The sequence below is a fragment of the Artemia sp. Qi Xiang Cuo genome, chromosome 18, assembly GCF_049724085.1.
Source record: "Artemia sp. Qi Xiang Cuo chromosome 18, ASM4972408v1, whole genome shotgun sequence".
Classification (NCBI taxonomy): Eukaryota; Metazoa; Arthropoda; class Branchiopoda; order Anostraca; family Artemiidae; genus Artemia; species Artemia sp. Qi Xiang Cuo.
In genome coordinates this window covers 44,250,006-44,270,676 of record NC_142811.1, presented here as the reverse complement: position 1 = coordinate 44,270,676, position 20,671 = coordinate 44,250,006, and the positions used below count along the sequence as shown (strand labels likewise).

Genomic DNA, 20,671 nt, shown 5'->3' with positions numbered 1-20,671 from the left:
AATGGCTAAGAAATCCTGCTCAGAAAAGCCTGAAGTAGCAAACTACACATCCAAAATCATAGGTTTCAGACAACTCACATCAACGAAAGACCGGTGCTCGGGGAGAGCCTTTGAGGGTCTGTGGGTCCCTTGAGGGCTGGTAGTCCTTTGGGAGCTCGGGGGGACCTTTGGGGACGGGGGGTTGGGGTTTGGGGTCCGGGGATGGCATTGGGGGGTCTGGGTGGGCCTTTGGGTGCCTGGGGGACATTTGGGGACCGGTGGAGGGCCTTTGGGGCGCCGGTGGCCCTTTGGGAGCTTGGGGGGCCTTTGAGCGTCCGGGGGGGGGGGCAGTTGGGGGCCTGGGGGACATTTGGGGACCGGTGGAGGGCCTTTGGGAGCTTGGGGGGCCTTTGAGGACCGGGGGTTCCTTCGGGGTTGGGGTAGGAGGATTGGAACCCTTTGGGGTTGGGTTAGAGGACCTCACAACACTGTTCAAATGAAACTTGTGTATTATAACGACCACAGAGTTTCACCATTAAATTCTCTTCTAAAATCTTTCCTAAAATCATCTTTTAAAATGTCTCTAACCGTTTCGCCGAAATAGTTCCATAACCTGTCTAAAACGGTTTCGCCCAAATAATCCCTAAACGTAAATTCAGCGTGTTCCTTTGTTATTGGCATCCCTGTGCTAACGCATTTCAAATTATTTGGAAACCTTTTCCCGCGCTAAAACAATTCATCGCTAAGATGCTTCTTGCCTAATTGTTTCCATGGCCTTTGGTTATTAATAACCTTTGGAGTTCGACCAAAAGAGTTGTTTCCGAGGCAAAGACATTAATGACTTGGATCTATTCCTGGAGAATCGTTTCTAGGCGAAAATTTTTAAAGTCTGACAGATGATGTCATTGTTGATTGATCTGTCAAGAAAGGGAAATTAATTTGTTGTTTCTAAGGGGAATAATTGATTCACGATAGGTGAATTGAGGTCGACAGCACAGGTGTTCCAAGGTCGATGTTGTTGTTGTTGTAAGTGCACGCTCTCAGCGAATGTCAAGGTCGATGTTGTTGTTGTGAAATTTAGGTCATTGACCCCATTAACCACGTGTTCTCCCTAATGACTCTATGCCCATATATGGTGTCCTGTCAGTATTCTATGCCCATATAAGGAGCCCTGTCACGACCTTCTGATAGGGTTCTACTGTTAAGGCTTTTTGAAGACCTTTCAGAAAAACCTCAGTTGATGTTACGTTCTAGAATTAACAAGTAAACCCCCAGAAATTTTTACAGGAAGCATGACTATAAACATTTTCTGACAGAATGACAATGAATATATTTTTTTCCTAAATAAGGAAAGTAATATATGTTTCCAAGTGGCACCCATGTATTTTAATGTTCTGCACAATTGTGGGTTCTTGGGAAGAGGTTGGAGGTGCTATTACTAAATTTACTTACGTCTTTCCCTGAAAGGTCCATTACTTCTAGCTCAAATGAACCAAGTCCTTGCACCAAAATGTTCCGATATATAAAATCTAAAATAAAACGTGATTAAAAAGGATTCACTTCAAAGTCTTGCAAAGAAATTTCATCTCAACAAGTTAAATTTTCCAGTTGGCATATTTAGGAGGTAGGTAATTCAGAACATAAAAAGTAGATACAAAATGTCTTGTTTTGGTTTCCCTGTAGTGACTAAACTTTGTAGCGAAGCCTAGTTGGTCGTCTCCAGCTTACAAAAATTGAGGAATATCCTTTAAGTTTTCTGATTCCGCCCTATAGCCTAGCCGACCCAAATCTAGCTGTTGAGAAACTTATTAGCTGGCAAAAAATAAAACCAGTAATTCTAAAGCTTGAGTGGGCAAGTTTGTTAGTTTAATTATTCCACTTGTTTCCCTTTTTTTTGTCATTCTTTTCCTTTTTCTTTTTTTCCTTCCAGAAGTTGTTGTTTTTTTGCTGTTATATTTGAAGAAGTTGTTGTTTTTGTTGTTATTATTGAGTATGTTTTCGTTCTGTTTCCTCTTTTCGTATTATTCTATATACTCTGTCATTGTATATTTATTGCACACGATGGGTTTTCAATATATTGTTATTTTTATCATTATTTTCGAAGGTATCAGTACTGTTTGTTTTCCTTTTTTTAAATGCTATAAGAAAATAGAACAGAAAGCTGTTTAATATGTTAAGATACCCACTAAAGCCTAGCAAGCGGAAATGGAAATAAACTTATCGGTGGTTATCGATATTAATTCAAGGTCGATCAAATTTTGCCTTCTTATATCAGTGAATGTCTTAGGAAAAACTTAAGACTCTTAGCTGGAGTCCGAAGTTCTTAGGTTTTAATGAATGGAGATCAGAAAAAATTAGCCATCTAGCAATGAAGTAAGGTTACACCATAAGTATTGTGTACTAATGATACTACCAATAATATAGTCTGTGGTGAGACTGGGAAGTTCTTAAAACATACCGACAATTGTGAAAAATAGACTTCAGCTAACACAATTAACATTACAGAAAAACAACAACAAAGAACTCGTGACTTTTTTCCGCTAGAGATATGATAAATTAACGAGGTTGATCTTACAGTCATTCAATAAAATTTGAAAAGAGAACGAAACTTTTTTTTTATTTTATTTTTTTTTTTTGTATTTTTATTTAATCATAGGCATCGCAATAGCGCTGCCTAAGTAAGGAGCGAGCTGGACAAAATTTTTTTTTTTTAGACCAGGGCACTTCGTATCGAAGGGGTTGTCGTAAAAACTTTGGAAAGGGCTCATTCAATTAGAAATTGAAAGGACTAATGCTCTCTTTAATAGTCAAAAGTGTTTTGGGGCAACTAACCCCTTACCCACGCCCACCATTTCCCCAAACACATCCAATCAAAATTTTGAGACAGCCATTTTGTTCGAAGTAGTTGAGGGGTCCAGAAATTATGGATGACAACCCCCCTACAGCCCCACAGAAAAGGTTGTAAGTTATACCCTCGGGACATATAAGGTTTATATAAAAAGGGTGATTGTATAAACTTCGGAGGGGACTCATTGGATTGGTAATCAGAAGTTTTAGTGCGCTTTTTGAGATTCAGTGATGGGAGGATGGATCCCTCCTCAAACCTGGTGTTTTAACAAAATTCATCTGATAGAAATTTTGAGATGGCCATTTGTTGTCGTAGAAACTTCGAAAAAGGCTAATTCGATTGAAAATTGAAAGGACTAGTGCCTAGTGCCTTTAATAATCGAAAGTGATTTGAGGGAAAACACATCCAATCAAAATTTTGAGATAGCCATTTTGTTCAACGAAAATAAAAGGTCTGGAAATTATGTCTTTGAGGATGAAAAACCCCCAGAACCCTCAGGGCAAGGGTTGTAATTTATGCCCTGGGGGCATATAAGGCATATATAGAAAGTGTGATCGCATAAACTTCGAAAGGGGCTTAGTGGATTGGTAATCAAAAGTTCTAGTGCTCTTTTTAAGATCCAGAGTGATCGATGGGTGGACCCCCCACACCTTGTATTTTCCCTAAATGCATCTGATATAAATTTTGAGTTGGCCATTTGTTGTCGTAAAAACTTCAAAAAGCGCTTATTCGATTGGAAATTGAAAGGGCTAGTGCCCCTTTTAATAGTCATAAGTGATTGAAGGGCAATTTAGCCCTCCTCCCCTGCCAATTATTTTCCCAAAAACATCCAATTAACATTTTCAGATAACCATTTTCTTCAATGTAATTGAAAGGTTTAGAAATAATGTCTTTGAGGATGACACCCCCCCCCTCTCCCTCCACAGACCTCAGGGCAAGAGTTGTAAGTTATGCCCTGGGAATATATAAGGTATATACAAAAAGAGTGATCGTATGAACTTCGGAATGGGTACATTGAATTGGTAATCAGAAGTTCAGTGCCCATTTTAAGATTCGGAGTGATCGGAGAGTGTATACACCCACACCTCGTACTTTACCGAAATGCATGTTATATAAATTTTGAGATGTCCATTTTTTGTCGTAGAAACTTCGGAAAGAGCTCATTCCATTGGAAATTGAATGGGCTAGTGCTCTTTTCAATAGTCAAAAGTGATTGGAGGGCAACTAACCCCCCTCCCACGCCCACCATTTCTCCAAACACATCCAGTAAAAATTTTGAAATCGCCATTTTCTTCAACATAATTGAAAGGATCAGAAATGATGTCTTTGAGGATGACCCCCCCCCCCCGAGCCCTCAGAGCAAGGGTTGTAAGTTATGCCATGGGGGTATATAAGGTTTATATGGAAAGGGTGATCGTACCAACTTCGGAGAGGGCTCATTAGATTGCTAATCAGAGGGTGGCCCTCCCCCCCACACACCTCATATTTTTCCGAAATGTGTCTGATAGAAAATTTGGGATGGCCATTTGTTGTGGTAGAAACTTCGAAAAGAGCTCATTCGATTGGAAAGTGAAAGGGCTAGTGCCCTTTTTAATAGTCGAAAGTGATTGGAGGGCAACTAACCTCTCCTCCCACGCCCACCATTTCCCCAAACACATCCAATAAAAATTTGGAGATAGCAACTTTGTTCAACGTAACTGAAAGATCTGGAAACTATGTCTTTGAGAATGATACCCCCCCCCCCCCCACACACAGCCCTTAAGGCAAGGGTTGTAAGTTGTGACTTTGGGACATATAACATGTATATAGAAAGAGTGATCGGATAAACTTCGGAAGGGGCTCATTGGATTGGTAATCAAAAGTTCTAGGGCCCTTTTTAAGATTGAGAGTGATTAAAGGGTGGATACTTCCTCCCAAACCTCGTATTTTCCCGAAATGCATCTGATAGAAATTTTGAGATGGCCATTTGTTGTTGTAGAAACTTTGAAAAGACTCATTCTACTGGAATTTTGGGGAACTAGCACCCCTCCTACGCTCACCATTTCCCCAGACATATCCAATCAAAATTTTGAAAAAAACACATTTTGTTCAACTTAATTGAAAGTTCCGGAAATTTTGTCTTTCAGGATGACCCCCCCCCCTCCACAGTCCTCAGGGTAAGGGTTGTAAGTCACGCACTGGGGGCATATAAGGTATTTATAGAAAGGGTGATCGTATAAGATTCAAAGAGGGCTCATTGGATTGTTAATCAAAGGTTCTTGTGCCCTTTTTAAAATTCAGAGTGATCAAAGGGTGGGTACCCCTCCACACACCCCGTATTTTACCGAAATACATCTGATGGAAATTTTGAGATGGTCATTTGTTGTCTTAGAAACTTCGAAAAGACCTCATTCAATTTGAAATTGAAAGGGCTTGTACCCCTTTTAATAGTCCAAAGTGATTGGAGGGCAACTAACCCCCTCACACGCCCAACATTTTTCCAAACACATCCAATCAAAATTTTGAAATAGTCATTTTGTTCAACGTAATTTAAAGGCCCTGAAATTATGTCTTTGAGGGTGGTAACCTTCCCACAGTCCTCAGGACAAGAGTTGTAAGTTATACCCTGGGAGCAATTAAGGCTTTTATAGCAAGGATGATCGTATAAACCCTGGAGGAGACTTTTTGAATTGGTAATCAGAGGTTCTAGCGCCTTTTTTAAAATTCAAGGTGATCGGAGAGTGGATACCCCCGCCCCACACCTTGTACTTTCCCGAAATGCATCTGATAGAAATTTTGGGATGGCCATTTTTTGGCGTAGAAACTTCGAAAAGGGTCATTCGATTGGAAAGTGAAAGGGCTAAGCCCTTTTTATAGTCAAAACTGATTGGATGGCAACAAGGCCCCCCCTCACGCCCATCCATTCCCAAAACACATCTAATCAAAATTTTCTGACAGCCATTTTGTTTGGCGTAGTTGAGAAGTCTGGAAATTGTGTATTTGAGGATGAGATCTCCCCCCCCCGCCCCCAGTGCATTGGTTGTAAGTTATGCCCCGAGGGCATATAAGGTTTTTATGGAAAGGGTGGTAGTAAAACTCCAGAACGAGCTCATGTGATTCGAAATCAGATGTTCTATTGCTTTTTTTAAGAGTCAAAGTGATCGGAAGGCAGTCATCCCTCTCACGTCGTATTTTCCGCAAATGCATCCCATAAAAATTTTGAGATGGCCATTTGTTCAAAAATGATCCAAAGATCATATAATAAGGCATTTAGGGTTGACAGAATCTCCCATAGTCTGAGGGCAAGGGTTTTAAGTTATGCACCAGGGGAATATAAGGGTTTTATGAAAGGGGTTTTCGTTTGAACTTTAGAAGAGGCTCAAATTATTCGAAATGTATAGTTCTAGTTCCCTTTTAAGAATCAAAATTATGGAGAGCAACTAACCCCCCCCCCTGACATCCTCAATTCCCGAAAAGCATCCAATTGAAATTGTAAAATAGCCATTTGTTACCAATAGGCCAAAAATCATATAACAATGTCTTTAGGGTGGATACATACCCCAAAGTCCATGGTCAAGGGTTGTAAGTTATACTCCGGGGTATATAAGGGTTTTTGGAACAGTTGGTTGCATAAGCTTTTGATCGGATGGAGCTCATTTGATTGAAAGTCGGAAGTTTTAGTGCCGTTTTTAAGAGACATAAATAAATGAAAGGCAGCAAGCCACCCCCCAAGCCTTTCATTCCCCAAAACATATTCCATCGAAATTTTAAGAGACCTGTTTTATTCAGCCTTAGTAGAGAGGGAGGTGCTACTCCGGTTGCCCACCCGTGCTGCCACCTACAACTTTTTTTTACATAATTTATGCATGTTTTTATGGTTTTTGTCAGTGAGAATTTGAAAAAAACAGGAACTTTGTCACATTTTTGTATGTTTTTATGGTTTTTGTCAGTGAGAATTTGAAAAACAGGAACTTTGTCACATTTTTGTATGTTTTCTTGGATGTTTTATGGATTTTGTCAGTGAGAATTTGAAAAACAGGAATTTTGTTGCTTGGATTATAGAGTCATTAACCAAATCGTTTCCGGGCAAAGTTAATGGCACTTCCTTCCTGCTCTTGTTCAAGCCAAATGTTATGAGTTTCCGGGGAACACCTGTGCTGTCAGTCATTAATCGAATTGTTTCCGGGAAACAGTTAATTAATGTCTGACAGACAACGTAAAGTTAATTAATGTCTTTGGATTTCGAACAGAAATGTTTCCGAGGCAAAGTTTAGATCACACATAACAGATGAGGTCACGATTGATTAAATTGTCTCCGGCACGAAGTCTATTAATGTCTGGAGTTCTTCCAGAAGAGTCGTTTCCGAGGCAAAGTTTAGATCTTAGCGATAAAATTGTTTTAGCGCGGGAATCAGGTTTCCAAATAATTGAAATGCGCCAGCGCAGGGATGCCAAACAAAAGGAACATGCTGAAATTCCGTTTAGGGATAATTTTGGCGAAACCGTTTTAGCTATTTTATGGAATTATTTCGGCGAAACAGTTAGAGACATTATAAAATATGATTTTTGAAGAGATTTTAGAAGAGAATTTAATGGTGAAACTCTGCGGTCGTTATAATACACAAGTTCTATTTGAACAGTGTTGTGAGGTCCTCTACCACAACCCCAAAGGGCTCCGCTCCCCCTACCCCAACCACCAAGGGTTCCGATCCCCTTACCCAAACCCCAAAGGGTTCCAATCCCCCTACCTCAACCCCGAAGGAAGCCCCCGGTCCTCAAGGGTCCCCCCAAGCTTCCAAAGGGCCCCCAGACCCCCAAAGGCTCTCCCCGGGCCCCCAAAGGCCCTCCCCCAGTCCTCAAAGGTCCACCGGGCTTCCAAAGGACCATTCGACCCTCAAGGGCCCCCCAGACCCCCAAATGCCCTCCCCCAGTCCCCAAAGGTCCCCCGGACCCCCAAAGGCCCTCCCCGATCCTCAAAGGCCTCCCAGGCTCCCAAAGGGCCCCCGAACCCCCCAAAGACCCTCCCCCGCTCCCCAAAGGTCCACCGGGCTCCCAAAGGGCCCCCGAACCCCCAAAGACACCTGAGCCCCACATTATAATACTTTTTTAAGGCATTATTATATCTTTTCAGAACAAATTATTATTTTAGGGAATTATTTCGGCGAAACAGTTAGAGACATTTTAAAATATGATTTTTGAAGAGATTTTAGAAGAGGATTTGAGAGTCAAACTCCGTGGTCGTTATAATACACAAGTTTCATTGAACAGTGTCGTGAGGTCCTCTACCCCCAACCCCAAAGGGTTCCGATCCCCCCACCCCAACCCCAAAGGAAGCCCCCGGTCCTCAAAGGCCCCCCCAATCTCCCAAAGGACCACCCGGCCCTCAAGGACCCCCCCCCCACCCCCTCAAAGGCCCTCCCCCGGCCCCCTGTATCGTTGATGTGTGTTGTCTGAAACTTATGATTTGGGGTGTATGGGTTCCGATTTTTGACTTTTCATAGGTACGTGTTGTCTGAAACCTATGATTTGGGATGGCTGGTTTGATATTTTTGACCTTTCAGAGCTAAAGTTTCTTAGCCTTTCATTGGTGTGTGTTGTCTGAAACTTATGATTTGAGGTGTGTAATTTGCTATTTCCGACTTTTCTTAACCAGATTTCTTAGTCATTGGTAGGTGTGTGGTGTCTGAAACCTATGATTTGAGATGTGTGGGTTGCTATTTTTGACTTTTCTGAGCTAGGTTTTTTAGCCTTTCATAGGTGTGTGCGGTCAGAAAATTATGATTTTGGATTTGTAGTTAGCTTTTTGGACTTTTCAGAGCTAGGATTCTTAGTCCCACAAAGGTGTTTGTTGTCTGAAACTTCTAGTTTGGGATGAATAGTTGACTATTTCAGGCTTTTATGATCTAGGCTTCTTAGTATTTCGTAGGTGAATGTTGTCCAAAACTTACGATTTGGGATATGTAAAATACTATTTCGGGCTTTTCTGAGCTAGATATCTTAGTCTTTCGTTGGTATGTGTTGTCTGAAACCTATGATTTGGGATGGGTGGATTGCTATTTTTGACTTTTCTGAGCTGGATTTCTTAGCCATTCATAGGTGTGTGCTGTTAGAAAATTATGATTTGGGATGGTTAATTTGCTCTTTCCATCTTTTCTGAGCTAGGTTTCTTAGCCTTTCATAGGTGTGTGTTGTCAGAAAATTATGATTTGGGATGTCTAGTTTGGTATTAGAACTTTTCAGAGCTAGGATTCTTAGTCCATCACAGGTGTTTGTTGTCTGAAATTTCTAGTTTGGGATGTGTAGTTTGCTATTTGAGTCTTTTATGAGCTAGGTTTCCTAGTATTTCGTAGGTGTGTGTTGTCTGAAACTTATGATTTGAGGTGCGTAATTTGCTATTTCCGACTTTTCGTAGCCAGATTTCTTAGTCTCTCGTTGGTGTGTGTTGTCTGAAACAGATGATTTTGGATGGTTAGTTTGCTATTTTTGACTTTTCTGAGCTGGATTTCTTAGCCTTTCATAGGTGTGTGTTGACTGAGACCTATAGTTTAAGATGAGTGGTTAGCTATTTTTTGAATTTTCTGAGCTAGATTTTTAAGCCTTTCATAGGTGTGTGTTGTCTGAAACTTATGATTGGAGGTGTGTAATTTGCTAGTTGGACTTTTCAGAGCTAGTATTCTTAGTCTCTCATAGGTGTGTGTTGACTTAAACCTATAGTTTAGGGTGACTGGTTTGATATTTTTGACTTTTCTGAGCTAGATTTCATAGCCTTTCATAGGTGTGTGTTGTCTGAAACTTATGATTTGAGGTGTGAAATTCGCTATTTTTGACTTTTCAGAGCTAGGATTCTTAGTCTGTCATATACGTTTATTGTCTGAAACTTCTAGTTTGGGATGAATAGTTTTATATTTCAGGCTTTTTTGAGCTAAGGTTTCATGGTATTTAGTAGGTTTGTGCTGTCTGAAACTTATGATTTGGGATATGTAAATTACTATTTCGGTCTTTTCTAAGCTAGATGTCTTAGTCTTTCGTTGGTGTGTGTTGTCTGAAACCTATGATTTGAGATGGGTGGATTGCTATTTTTGACTTTTCTGAGCTGGATTTCTTAGCCCTTCATAGGTGTGTGTTGTCTAAAACCTATGATTTGGGATGCTTAATTTGCTATTTTTGGACTTTTCAGAGCTAGGATTCTTAGTCCCTCAGAGGTGTTTGTTGTCTGAAACTTCTAGTTTGGGATGAGTAGTTGGCTATTTCAGGCTTTTCTGAGCTAAGGCTTCTTAGCATTTCGTAGGTGAAAGCTGTCTGAAACTTATGAATTGGGATATGTAAATTACTATTTCGGGCTTTTCTAAGCTAGATTTCTTAGTCTTTAGTTGGTGTGTGTTGTTTGAAACCTATGATTTTGGATGTGTGGGTTGCTGTTTTTTTACTTTTCCGAGCTGGATTTATTAGCCTTTCATTGGTGTTTGTTGTCTGAAACCTATAGTTTGGGATGAGAGGTTTGCTATTTTTGACTTTTCTGAGCTAGATTTCATAGACTTTCGTAGGTGTGTGTTGACTGAAACTTATGATTTGGGATTTGTAGTTTGCTTTTTGGACTTTTCATAGCCAGATTTCATAGTCTTTCGTTGGTGTGTGTTGTCTGAAACCTATGATTTGAGATGTGTGGCTTGCTATTTTTTGACTTTTCTGAGCTGGATTTCTTATCCTTTCATAGGTGTGTGTTGTCTGAAACCTATGATTTGGGATGTGTGGATTGCTCTTTTTGACTTGTCTGAGCTAGATTTCCTAGTCTTTCGCTGGTGCGTGTTGTCTGAAACTTATGATTTGGGATATTTAGTTAGATTTTTGGACTTTTCAGAGCTAGGATTCTTAGCCTTTCATAGGCGTATGTTGTCTGAAACTTATAATTTGGGGTGGGTAATTTTCCATTTTTGACTTGTCTGGGCTAGATTTCTTCCGTATTTATAGGTGTGTAGTGTTAGAAACTTACGATTTGAGGTGTGTAATTTTCTATTTTTGTCTTTTCAGAGCTAGGATTCTTAGTCCCTCATAGGTATTTGTTGTCTGAAACCTATAGTTTGGGATGAGTAGGTTGATATTTCAGGCTTTTCTGAGCTAAGGTTTCTTAGTATTTCGTAGGTGTGTATTGTCTGAAACTTATGATTTGAGGTTTGTAATTTTCTATTTCCAACTTTTCTTAGCCAGATTGCATAGTCTTTCATAGGTGTGTATTGTCTGAAACCTATGATTCGAGATGTGTGGATCGCTATTTTTTGACCTTTCTGAGCTGCATTTCTTAGCCTTTAATAGGTGTGTGTTGACTGAAACCTATGATTTGAGATGAGTGGTGTGCTATTTTTGAATTGTCTGAGCTAGATGTTGTAGCCTTTCATAGGTTTGTGTTGTCAAAAAATTATGATTTGGGAAGTGTAGCTTGCTTTTTGGACTTTTCAGAGCTAGGATTTTTAGTCCCTCGTAGGTTTTTATTGTCTAAAACTACTAGTTTGGGATGAGTAGTTGGCTATTTCAGGCTTTTCTGAGGTAAGGTTTCTTAGTATTTCGTAGTTGAATGTTGTCTGAAACTTATGAATTGGGATACGTAAATTACTATTTCGGGCTTTTCTAAGCTAGATTTCTTAGTCTTTTGTTGGCGTGTGTTGTCTGAAACCTATGATTTGGGATGTGTGGGTTGCTATTTTTTTGCTTTTCTGAGCTGGATTTCTTAGCCTTTCATAGGTGTGTGTTGACTGAAACATATGATTTGGGATGAGTGGTTTGCTATTTATGACTTTTCTGAGCTAGATTTCATAGCCTTTCATAGGTGTGTGCTGTCAGAAAATTATGATTGGGATTTGTAGTTAGCTTTTTTGGACTTTTCAGAGCTAGTATTCTTAGTCCATCATAGGTTTTTGTTGTCTGAAACCTACAGTTTGGGATGAGTAGTTGGCTATTTCAGGCTTTTCTGAGCTAAGGTTTCTTAGTATTTTGTAGGTGTGTGCTGTCTGAAACTTATGATTTGAGGTGTGTAATTTGCTATTTCCGACATGATCAATTATATTTCTCCAAAATAATATAAAAAGATTCCACTTCAGTTCAGATTTTTTCTCAAGGAGATGAAAAAATTTAGTTTTGTTCCAAATTTTTCAAAGAAGATAGAAAAGTTCAAGTTCTCTTCAGAATTTTACCAAATAACAAAATTCAATTCTAATTTCACCAATATAATATAAAAAGTTTCCATTTCAGTTCAGATCTTTTCTCAAGGAGATGAAAAAATTTAAAGTTCTGTTCCAAATTTTTCAAAGAAGATAGAAAAGTTCAAGTTCTCTTCTGAATTTTACCACAGAACAAAATTCAATTCTAATTTCTCCAGAGAAAATAAAAAGGTTCCGCTTCAGTTTTAAGTTCACCAAGACATAAAAAGTTTAAAGTTTAGTTCAATATTTACCTTAGAAGATAGGAAAAATTATAGTATGATTTGTGATTATTTTCCATAAAGATAAAAAGTTTCACTTTAATTCTAAATTTTCTTAAATTCAGTTCCGACTTTTCTCAAAGAGATAAAAAAATTTAAAATACTGTTCCAAATTATTCATAGAAGATAGAAAAGTTCAAGTTCTCTTTTGAATTTTACCAAAGAACACAATTCAATTCTAATTTCTCTAGAGAAAATAAGAATCTTACACTTCAGTTTCAAGTTCACCAAGACATAAAAATTTAAAGTTCACTTCTAAATTTTTCCGTAGAAGATAGGAAAAGTTATACTATGATTTTGATTATTTTCCATTAAGATAAAAAATTTCACTTTAATTCTAAATTTTCTTAAATTCAATTCCGCCCTTTCTCAAAGAGATGACAAAATTTAAAGTTCTGTTCCAAATATTTTCTCGGAAGAAGAAAAGTTCAACTTCGATTCTGAATTTTCTCAATGAAAACGAAATAAGTTATTGATCAAATCTATTTTCCCAAAAATAACATAAAAATTTCCACTTCAGTTCAGATTTTTTTTCTCAAGGAGACGAAGAAATTTAAAGTTCTGTTCCAAATTTTTCATAGAAGATAGGGAAAGTTATACTTTGATCGTGAATATTCAAGTTCTATTCTGAATTTTACCAAAGAACACAATTCAATTCTAATTTCCCCAATAAAAAATTTAAAGTTTAGTTCTAAATTTTTCGTAGAAGACAGGAAAAGTTATATTATGATTGTGATTATTTTCCATGAAGATAAAAAGTTTCACTTTAATTATAAATTTTCTTAAATTCAATTCCGACCTTTCTCAAAGAGATGAAAAAATTTCGAGTTCTATTCCAAATATTTTCTCAGAAGAAGCAAAGTTCAACTTCGATTCTGAATTTTCTCAATGAAAATGAAATAAGTTATTGATCAAATCTATTTTCCTAAAATAACATAAAAATTTCCACTTTAGTTCAGATTTTTTTCTCAAGGAGATGAAGAAATTTAAAGTTCTGTTCCATATTTTTCATAGAAGATAGGAGAAGTTATACTTTGATCGTGAATATTCAAATTCTATTCTGAATTTTACCAAAGAACACAATTCAATTCTAATTTCCACAATAAAAAATTTAAAGTTTAGTTCTAAATTTTTCCGTAGAAGATATGAAAAGTTATACTATGATTGTGATTATTTTCCATGGAGGTAAAAAGTTCCACTTTAATTATAAATTTTCTTAAATTCAGTTCCGACTTTTCTCAAAGAGATGAAAAAATTTAAAGTTCTGTTCAAAATTTTTCATAGAAGATAGGAAAAGTTATACTTTGATTGTGAATATTCTTCATGAAGATATGGAGCTCCACTTTAATTCTGGCTCCACTTTAATTGTGAGTTTTCTCGAAGAACTGCAAAATGTACAAGTTCTCTTCTGAATTTTCATAGAGAAGAGAAAAAAAGTTAGCTCAATTCTGAAATTTACCAATGAAAATGAATAAGCTTTCATTTCAGTTCCTAATTTCTCAAAGACATAAAAAATTTAAAGTTCAATTCTAAATTTTTCCATAGAGAATAGGAATGGCTATACTATGATTGTGATTATTTACCATGAAAATAAAAAGTTTCACTTTATTTCTAATTTTTCTTAAATTCAGTTCATTCATCTAACCACCAAAAATAATAGGCTAGGTTAGGTTGGATTAAGTTAGGTTAGGTTAAGTAAGGTTAGGTTAGGTTAGGTTAACTTATCATGAGCGCTCATGATAAGTTAACCTAACCTAACTTAACCTAACCTAACTTAATCCAACCTAACCTAACCTAGCCTATTGTTTTTGGTGGTTAGATGAATGAATTGAATTTAAGATAAATTAGAAATAAAGTGAAACTTTTATCTTCATGGTAAATAATCACAATCATAGTATAGCCATTCCTATATTCTATGGAAAAATTTAGAATTGAACTTTAAAGTTTTAATATCTTTGAGAAATTAGGAACTGAAAAGGAAGCTTTTTCATTTTCATTGGTAAGTTTCAGAATTGAGCTAACTTTTTTTTTCTCTTCTCTAAGAAAATTCAGAAGAGAACTTGTACATTTGCAGCTCTTCAAGAAAACTCAGAATTAAAGTGAAGCCAGAATTAAAGTGGAGCTCCATATCTTCATGAAGAATATTCACAATCAAAGTATAACTTTTCCTATCTTCTATGAAAAATTTGGAACAGAACTTTAAATTTTTTCATCTCTTTGAGAAAAGTCGGAACTGAATTTAAGAAAATTTAGAATTAAAGTGAAACTTTTTATCTCCATGGAAAATAATCACAATCATAATATAACTTTTCATATCTTCTACGAAAAAATTTAGAACTAAACTTTAAATTTTTTATTGGGAAATTAGAATTGAATTGTGTTCTTTGGTAAAATTCAGAATAGAATTTGAATATTCACGATCAAAGTATAACTTTTCCTATCTTCTATGAAAAATTTGGAACAGAACTTTAAATTTCTTCATCTCCTTGAGAAAAAATCTGAACTGAAGTGGAAATTTTTATGTCATTTTGGGAAAATAGATTTGATCAATAACTTATTTCATTTTCATTGAGAAAATTCAGAATCGAAGTTGAACTTTTCTTCTTCCGAGAAAATATTTGGAACAGGACTTTAAATTTTTTTATCTCTTTGAGAAAGGTCGGAACTGAATTTAAGAAAATTTATAATTAAAGTGAAACTTTTTATCTTCATGGAAAATAATCACTATCATAATATAAAGTTTCCTATCTTCTACTGAAAAATTTAGAATTGAACTTTAAATTTTTTATTGGGGAAATTAGAATTGAATTGTGTTCTTTGGTAAAATTCAGAATAGAACTTGAATATTCACGATCAAAGTATAACTTTCCCTATCTTCTATGAAAAATTTGGAACAGAGCTTTAAATTTCTTCGTCTCCTTGAGAAAAAAATCTGAACTGAAGTGGAAATTTTTATGTTATTTTGGGAAAATAGATTTGATCAATAACTTATTTCATTTTCATTGAAAAATTCAGAATCGAAGTTGAACTTTTCTTCTTCCGAGAATATATTTGGAACAGAACTTTAAATTTTTTCATCTCTTTGAAAAGGTCGGAATTGAATTTAAGAAAATTTAGAATGAAAGTGAAATTTTTTATCTTCATGGAAAATAATCACAATCATAGTCTAACTGTTCCTATCTTCTACAGAAAAATTTAGAATGGAACTTTAAATTTTTCATGTCTTGGTGAACTTGAAACTGAAGTGAAAGATTCTTATTTTCTCTAGAGAAATTAGAATTGAATTGTGTTCTTTGGTAAAATTCAAAAGAGAACTTGAACTTTTCTATCTTCTATGAATAATTTGGAACAGTATTTTAAATTTTTTCATCTCTTTGAGAAAAGTCGGAACTAAATTTAAGAAAATTTAGAATTAAAGTGAAACTTTTTATCTTCATGGAAAATAATCACAAATCATACTATAACTTTTCCTATCTTCTACGGAAAAATTTAAACTAAACTTTAAACTTTTTCTGTCTTGGTGAACTTAAAACTGAAGTGGAACCTTTTTATTTTCTCTGGAGAAATTAGAATTGAATTTTGTTCTTTGGTAAAATTCAGAAGAGAACTTGAACTTTTCTATCTTCTTTGAAAAATTTGGAACAGAGCTTTAAATTTTTTCATCTCCTTGAGAAAATATCTGAAGTGAAGTGGAAACTTTTTATATTATTTTGGTAAAATTAGAATTGAATTTTGTTCTTTGGTAAAATTCTGAAGAGAACTTGAACTTTTCTATCTTCTTTGAAAAATTTGGAACAAAACTAAATTTTTTCATCTCCTTGAGAAAAAATCTGAACTGAAGTGGAAACTTTTTATATTATTTTGGAGAAATAGAATTGATCATGTCGGAAATAGCAAATTACACACCTCAAATCATAAGTTTCAGACAGCACACACCTACAAAATACTAAGAAACGTTAGCTCAGAAAAGCCTGAAATAGCCAACTACTCATCCCAAACTGTAGGTTTCAGACAATAAACACCTATGAGGGACTAAGAATCCTAGCTCTGAAAAGTCCAAAAAAGCAAACTACAAATCCCAATCATAATTTTCTGACAGCACACACCTATGAAAGGCTATGAAATCTAGCTCAGAAAAGTCAAAAATAGCAAACCACTCATCCCAAATCATATGTTTCAGTCAACACACAACTATGATGGGCTAAGAAATCTAGCTCAGATAAGGCAAAAATAGCAACCAACACATCCCAAAACATCGGTTTCAGACAACACAAACCAACGAAAGACTAAGATATCAATATCAGAAAAGACCGAAAAAGTAATATACGTGTCCCAAATCATAAGTTTCAGACAACACTCACCTACGAAATACTAAGAAGCCTTAGCTCAGAAAAGCCTGAAATAGCCAACTACTCATCCCAAACTAGAAGTTTCAGACAACGAACACCTATGAGGGACTAAGAATCCTAGCTCTGAAAAGTCCAAAAGCAAACTACACCTCCCAAATCATAATTTTCTGACAACACACACCTATGAATGGCTACGAAATCTAGCTCAGAAAAGTCAAAAATAGCAAACCACTCATCTCAGATCATAGGTTTCAGTCAACACACACCTATTAAAGGCTAAGAAATCCAGCTCAGAAAGGTCAAAAAATAGCAATCCACACATCCCAAATCATAGGTTTCAGACAATACACACCTACGGAAGACTATGAAATCTGGCTATGAAAAGTCGGAAATAGCAAATTACACGCCTCAAATCATAAGTTTCAGACAATACATACCTACGAAATACTAACAAACCTTAGCTCAGAAAAGCCTGAAATAGCAAACTACTCAACCCAAACTATAGGTTTCAGACACCAAAAACCTATGATGGACTAAGAATCCTAGCTCTGAAAAGTCAAAAATAGCAAATTACACACCTCAAATCATAAGTTTCAGACAACACACACCTATGAATGCCAAAGAAACCTAGCTCACAAAAGTCAAAAATAGCAAATTAACCATCCCAAATCATAGGTTTCAGACAACACACACCTATGAAAGGCTAAGAATCCTAGCTCTGAAAAGTCCAAAAAGCTAACTACAAATCCCAAATCATAAGTTTCAGACAACACACACCAGCAAAAGACTAAGAAATCTAGCTCAGACAAGTCAAAAATAGCAATCCATACATCCCAAATCATAGGTTTCAGACAACACACACCTATGAAAGGCTAAGAAATCCAGCTCAGAAAAGTCAAAAATAGCAAGCCACACATCCCAAATCATATGTTTCAGACAACACACACCAATGAAAGACTAATAACTCTTGTTATGAAAAGTACAAAAAGCAAACTACAAATCCCAAATCATAAGTTTCAGTCAACACACACCTACGAAAGGCTATGAAATCTAGCTCAGAAAAGTCAAAAATAGCAAACCTCTCATCCCAAACTATAGGTTTCAGACAACAAACAACAATGAAAGGCTAAGAAATCCAGCTCACAAAAGTCAAAAAATAGTAACCCAGACATCCCAAATCATAGGTTTCAGACAACACACACCTATGAAAGACTAAGAAATCTAGCTTAGAAAAGCCCGAAATAGTAATTTACATATCCCAATTCATAAGTTTCAGACAACATTCACCTACAAAATACTAAGAAGCCTTAGCTCAGAAAAGCCTGAAATAGCCAACTACTCGTCCCAAACTAGAAGTTCCAGACAACAAACACCTATGAGGGACTAAGAATCCTAGCTCTGAAAAGTCCAAAAAGCAAATTAAGCACCCCAAATCAAAGGTTTCAGACAACATACACCTATGAAAGGCTAAGAAATCCAGCTCAGAAAAGTCAAAATAGCAATCCACCCATCCCAAATCATAGGTTTCAGACAACACACACCAGCGAAAGACTATGAAATCTAGCTTAGAAAAGCCGAAATAGTAATTTACATATCCCAAATCATAAGTTTCAGACAGCACACACATATGAAATACTAGGAAACCTTAGCTCAAAAAAGCCTGAAATAGCAGACTATTCATCCCAAACTAGAAGTTTCAGACAACAAACGCATATGAGAGACTAAGAATCCTAGCTCTGAAAACTCAAAAATAGCAAATTATACACCTCAAATCATAAGTTTCAGACAACAAACACCTATGAAAGGCTATGAAATCTAGCTCAGAAAAGTCAAAAATAGCAAACCACTCACCCTAAACTATAGGTTTCAGTCAACACACACCTATGAGAGACTAAGAACCCTAGCTCTTAAAAGTCCAAATATCAAATTACACACCTCAAATCATAAGTTTCAGACAACACACACCTATGAAAGGCTAAAAAACCTAGCTCAGAAAAGTCAAAAAATAGCTAACCACTCATCCTAAACTATAGGTTTCAGTCAACACACACCTATGAAAGGCTAAGAAATCCAGCTCAGAAAAGTCAAAAATAGCAAACTAACCATCCCAAATCATCGGTTTCAGACAACACACACCAACGAGAGACTAAGAAATCTGGCTATGAAAAGTCGGAAATAGCAAATTACGCACCTCAAATCATAAGTTTCAGACAACACACACCTACGAAATACTAGGAAACCTAGCTCATAAAAGTCTGAAATAGCAAACTACTCATCCCAAACTAGAAGTTTCAGACAACAAACACCAGTGATGGACTAAGAATCCTAGCTCTGAAAAGTCCTAATAGCAAACTAGACATCCCAAATCATAATTTTCTGACAACACACAACTATGAAAGGCTAAGAAACCTAGCTCAGAAAAGCCGGAAATAGCAAATTAACCATCCCAAATCATAATTTTCTGACAGCACATACCTATGAATGGCTAAAAAATCCAGCTCAGAAAAGTCAAATATAGCAATCCACCCATCCCAAATCATAGGTTTCAGACAACACATACCAACGAAAGACTAAGATATCTAGCTCAGAAAACCCCGAAATAGTAATTTACATATCCCAAATCATAAGTTTCGGACAACATTCACGAACGAAGTACTAAGAAACCTAGCTCATACAAGCCTGAAATAGTCAACTATTCATCCCAAACTAGAAGTTTCAGACAACAAACACCTATGAGGGACTAAGAATCCTAGCTCTGAAAAGTCCAAAAACCTAGCTACAAATCCCAAATCATAATTTTCTGACCGCACACACCTATGAATAGCCAAGAAACATAGCTAAGAAAAGTCAAAAATAGCAGCCCACACATCCCAAATCATAGGTTTTACACACCACACATCTACCAATGAATAAAAAATCTGGTTATGAAAAGTCGGAAATAGCAAATTATACACCTCAAATCCTAAGTTTCAGACAAACACCAACGAAAGGCTAAGAAACTTTAGCTCTGAAAAGTCAAAAATAGCAAACCACCCATCCCAAATCATAGGTTTCAGACAACACGTACCTATGAAAGACTAAGAAATCTAGCTCAGAAAAGTCAAAAATAGGAACCCATACACCCCAAATCATAAGTTTCAGACAACACACATCAACGAAAGACGGGGCCCGGGGAGGGCCTTTGAGGGTGTGGGGGGGGGGGGGGTCCTTGAGGGCCGGGTGGTCCTTTGGGAGCTTGGGGGGGCCTTTGAGGATCGGGGGCTTCCTTTGGGGTTGGGGTAGGGGGATCGGAACCCTTGGGGGTTGGGGGTAGAGGACCTCACGACACTGTTCAATGGAACTTGTGTATTATAACGACCACGGAGTTTGACTCTCAAATCCTCTTCTAAAATCTCTTCAAAAATCATATTTTAAAATGTCTCTAACTGTTTCGCCGAAATAATTCCCTAAAATAATAATTTGTTCTGAAAAGATATAATAATGCCTTAAAAAAGTATTATAATGTGGGGCTCAGGAGTCTTTGGGGGTCTGGGGGCCCTTTGGGAGCCCGGTTGAACTTTGGAGACCGGGGGAGGGTCTTTGGGGGGCTTGGGGGCCCTTTGGGAGCCTGGGGGGCTTTTGAGGATCGGGGAGGGCCTTTGGGGGTCCGGGGGACCTTTGGGGACTGGGGGAGGGCCTTTGGGGGTCTGGGGAGCCCTTGAGGGTCGAATGGTCCTTTGGGAGCCCGGTGGACCTTTGGGGACCAGGGGAGGGCCTTTGGGGGCCCGGGGAGAGCCTTTGGCGGTCTGGGGGCCCTTTGGGAGCTTGGGGGGACCCTTGAGGACCGGGGGCTTCCTTCGGGGTTGAGGTAGGGGGATTGGAACCCTTTGGGATTTGGGTCAGGGGATCGGAACCCTTTGTGGTTGGGGATAGGGGGACCGGAGCCCTTTGGGGTTGTGGTAGAGGACCTCACAACACTGTTCAAATAGAACTTGTGTATTATAACGACCACAGAGTTTCACCATTAAATTCTCTTCTAAAATCTCTTCAAAAATCATATTTTAT

The 20,671-nt window shown here is 37.3% G+C and overlaps 1 protein-coding gene across 1 annotated transcript in view; it reads right to left on the bottom strand.

Annotated features, from left to right (window-relative positions):
• Window positions 1-1,365: 1,365 nt before the first annotated feature.
• Window positions 1,366-20,671, bottom strand: part of LOC148941523 (ras-related and estrogen-regulated growth inhibitor-like protein) — a 387,592-nt gene continuing 368,286 nt past the window's right edge. The window contains exon 4 of the mRNA XM_089104188.1: window positions 1,366-1,508. Coding sequence (XP_088960314.1) covers window positions 1,366-1,508 — 143 coding nt within the window. The remainder of the gene's footprint in view (window positions 1,509-20,671) is intronic.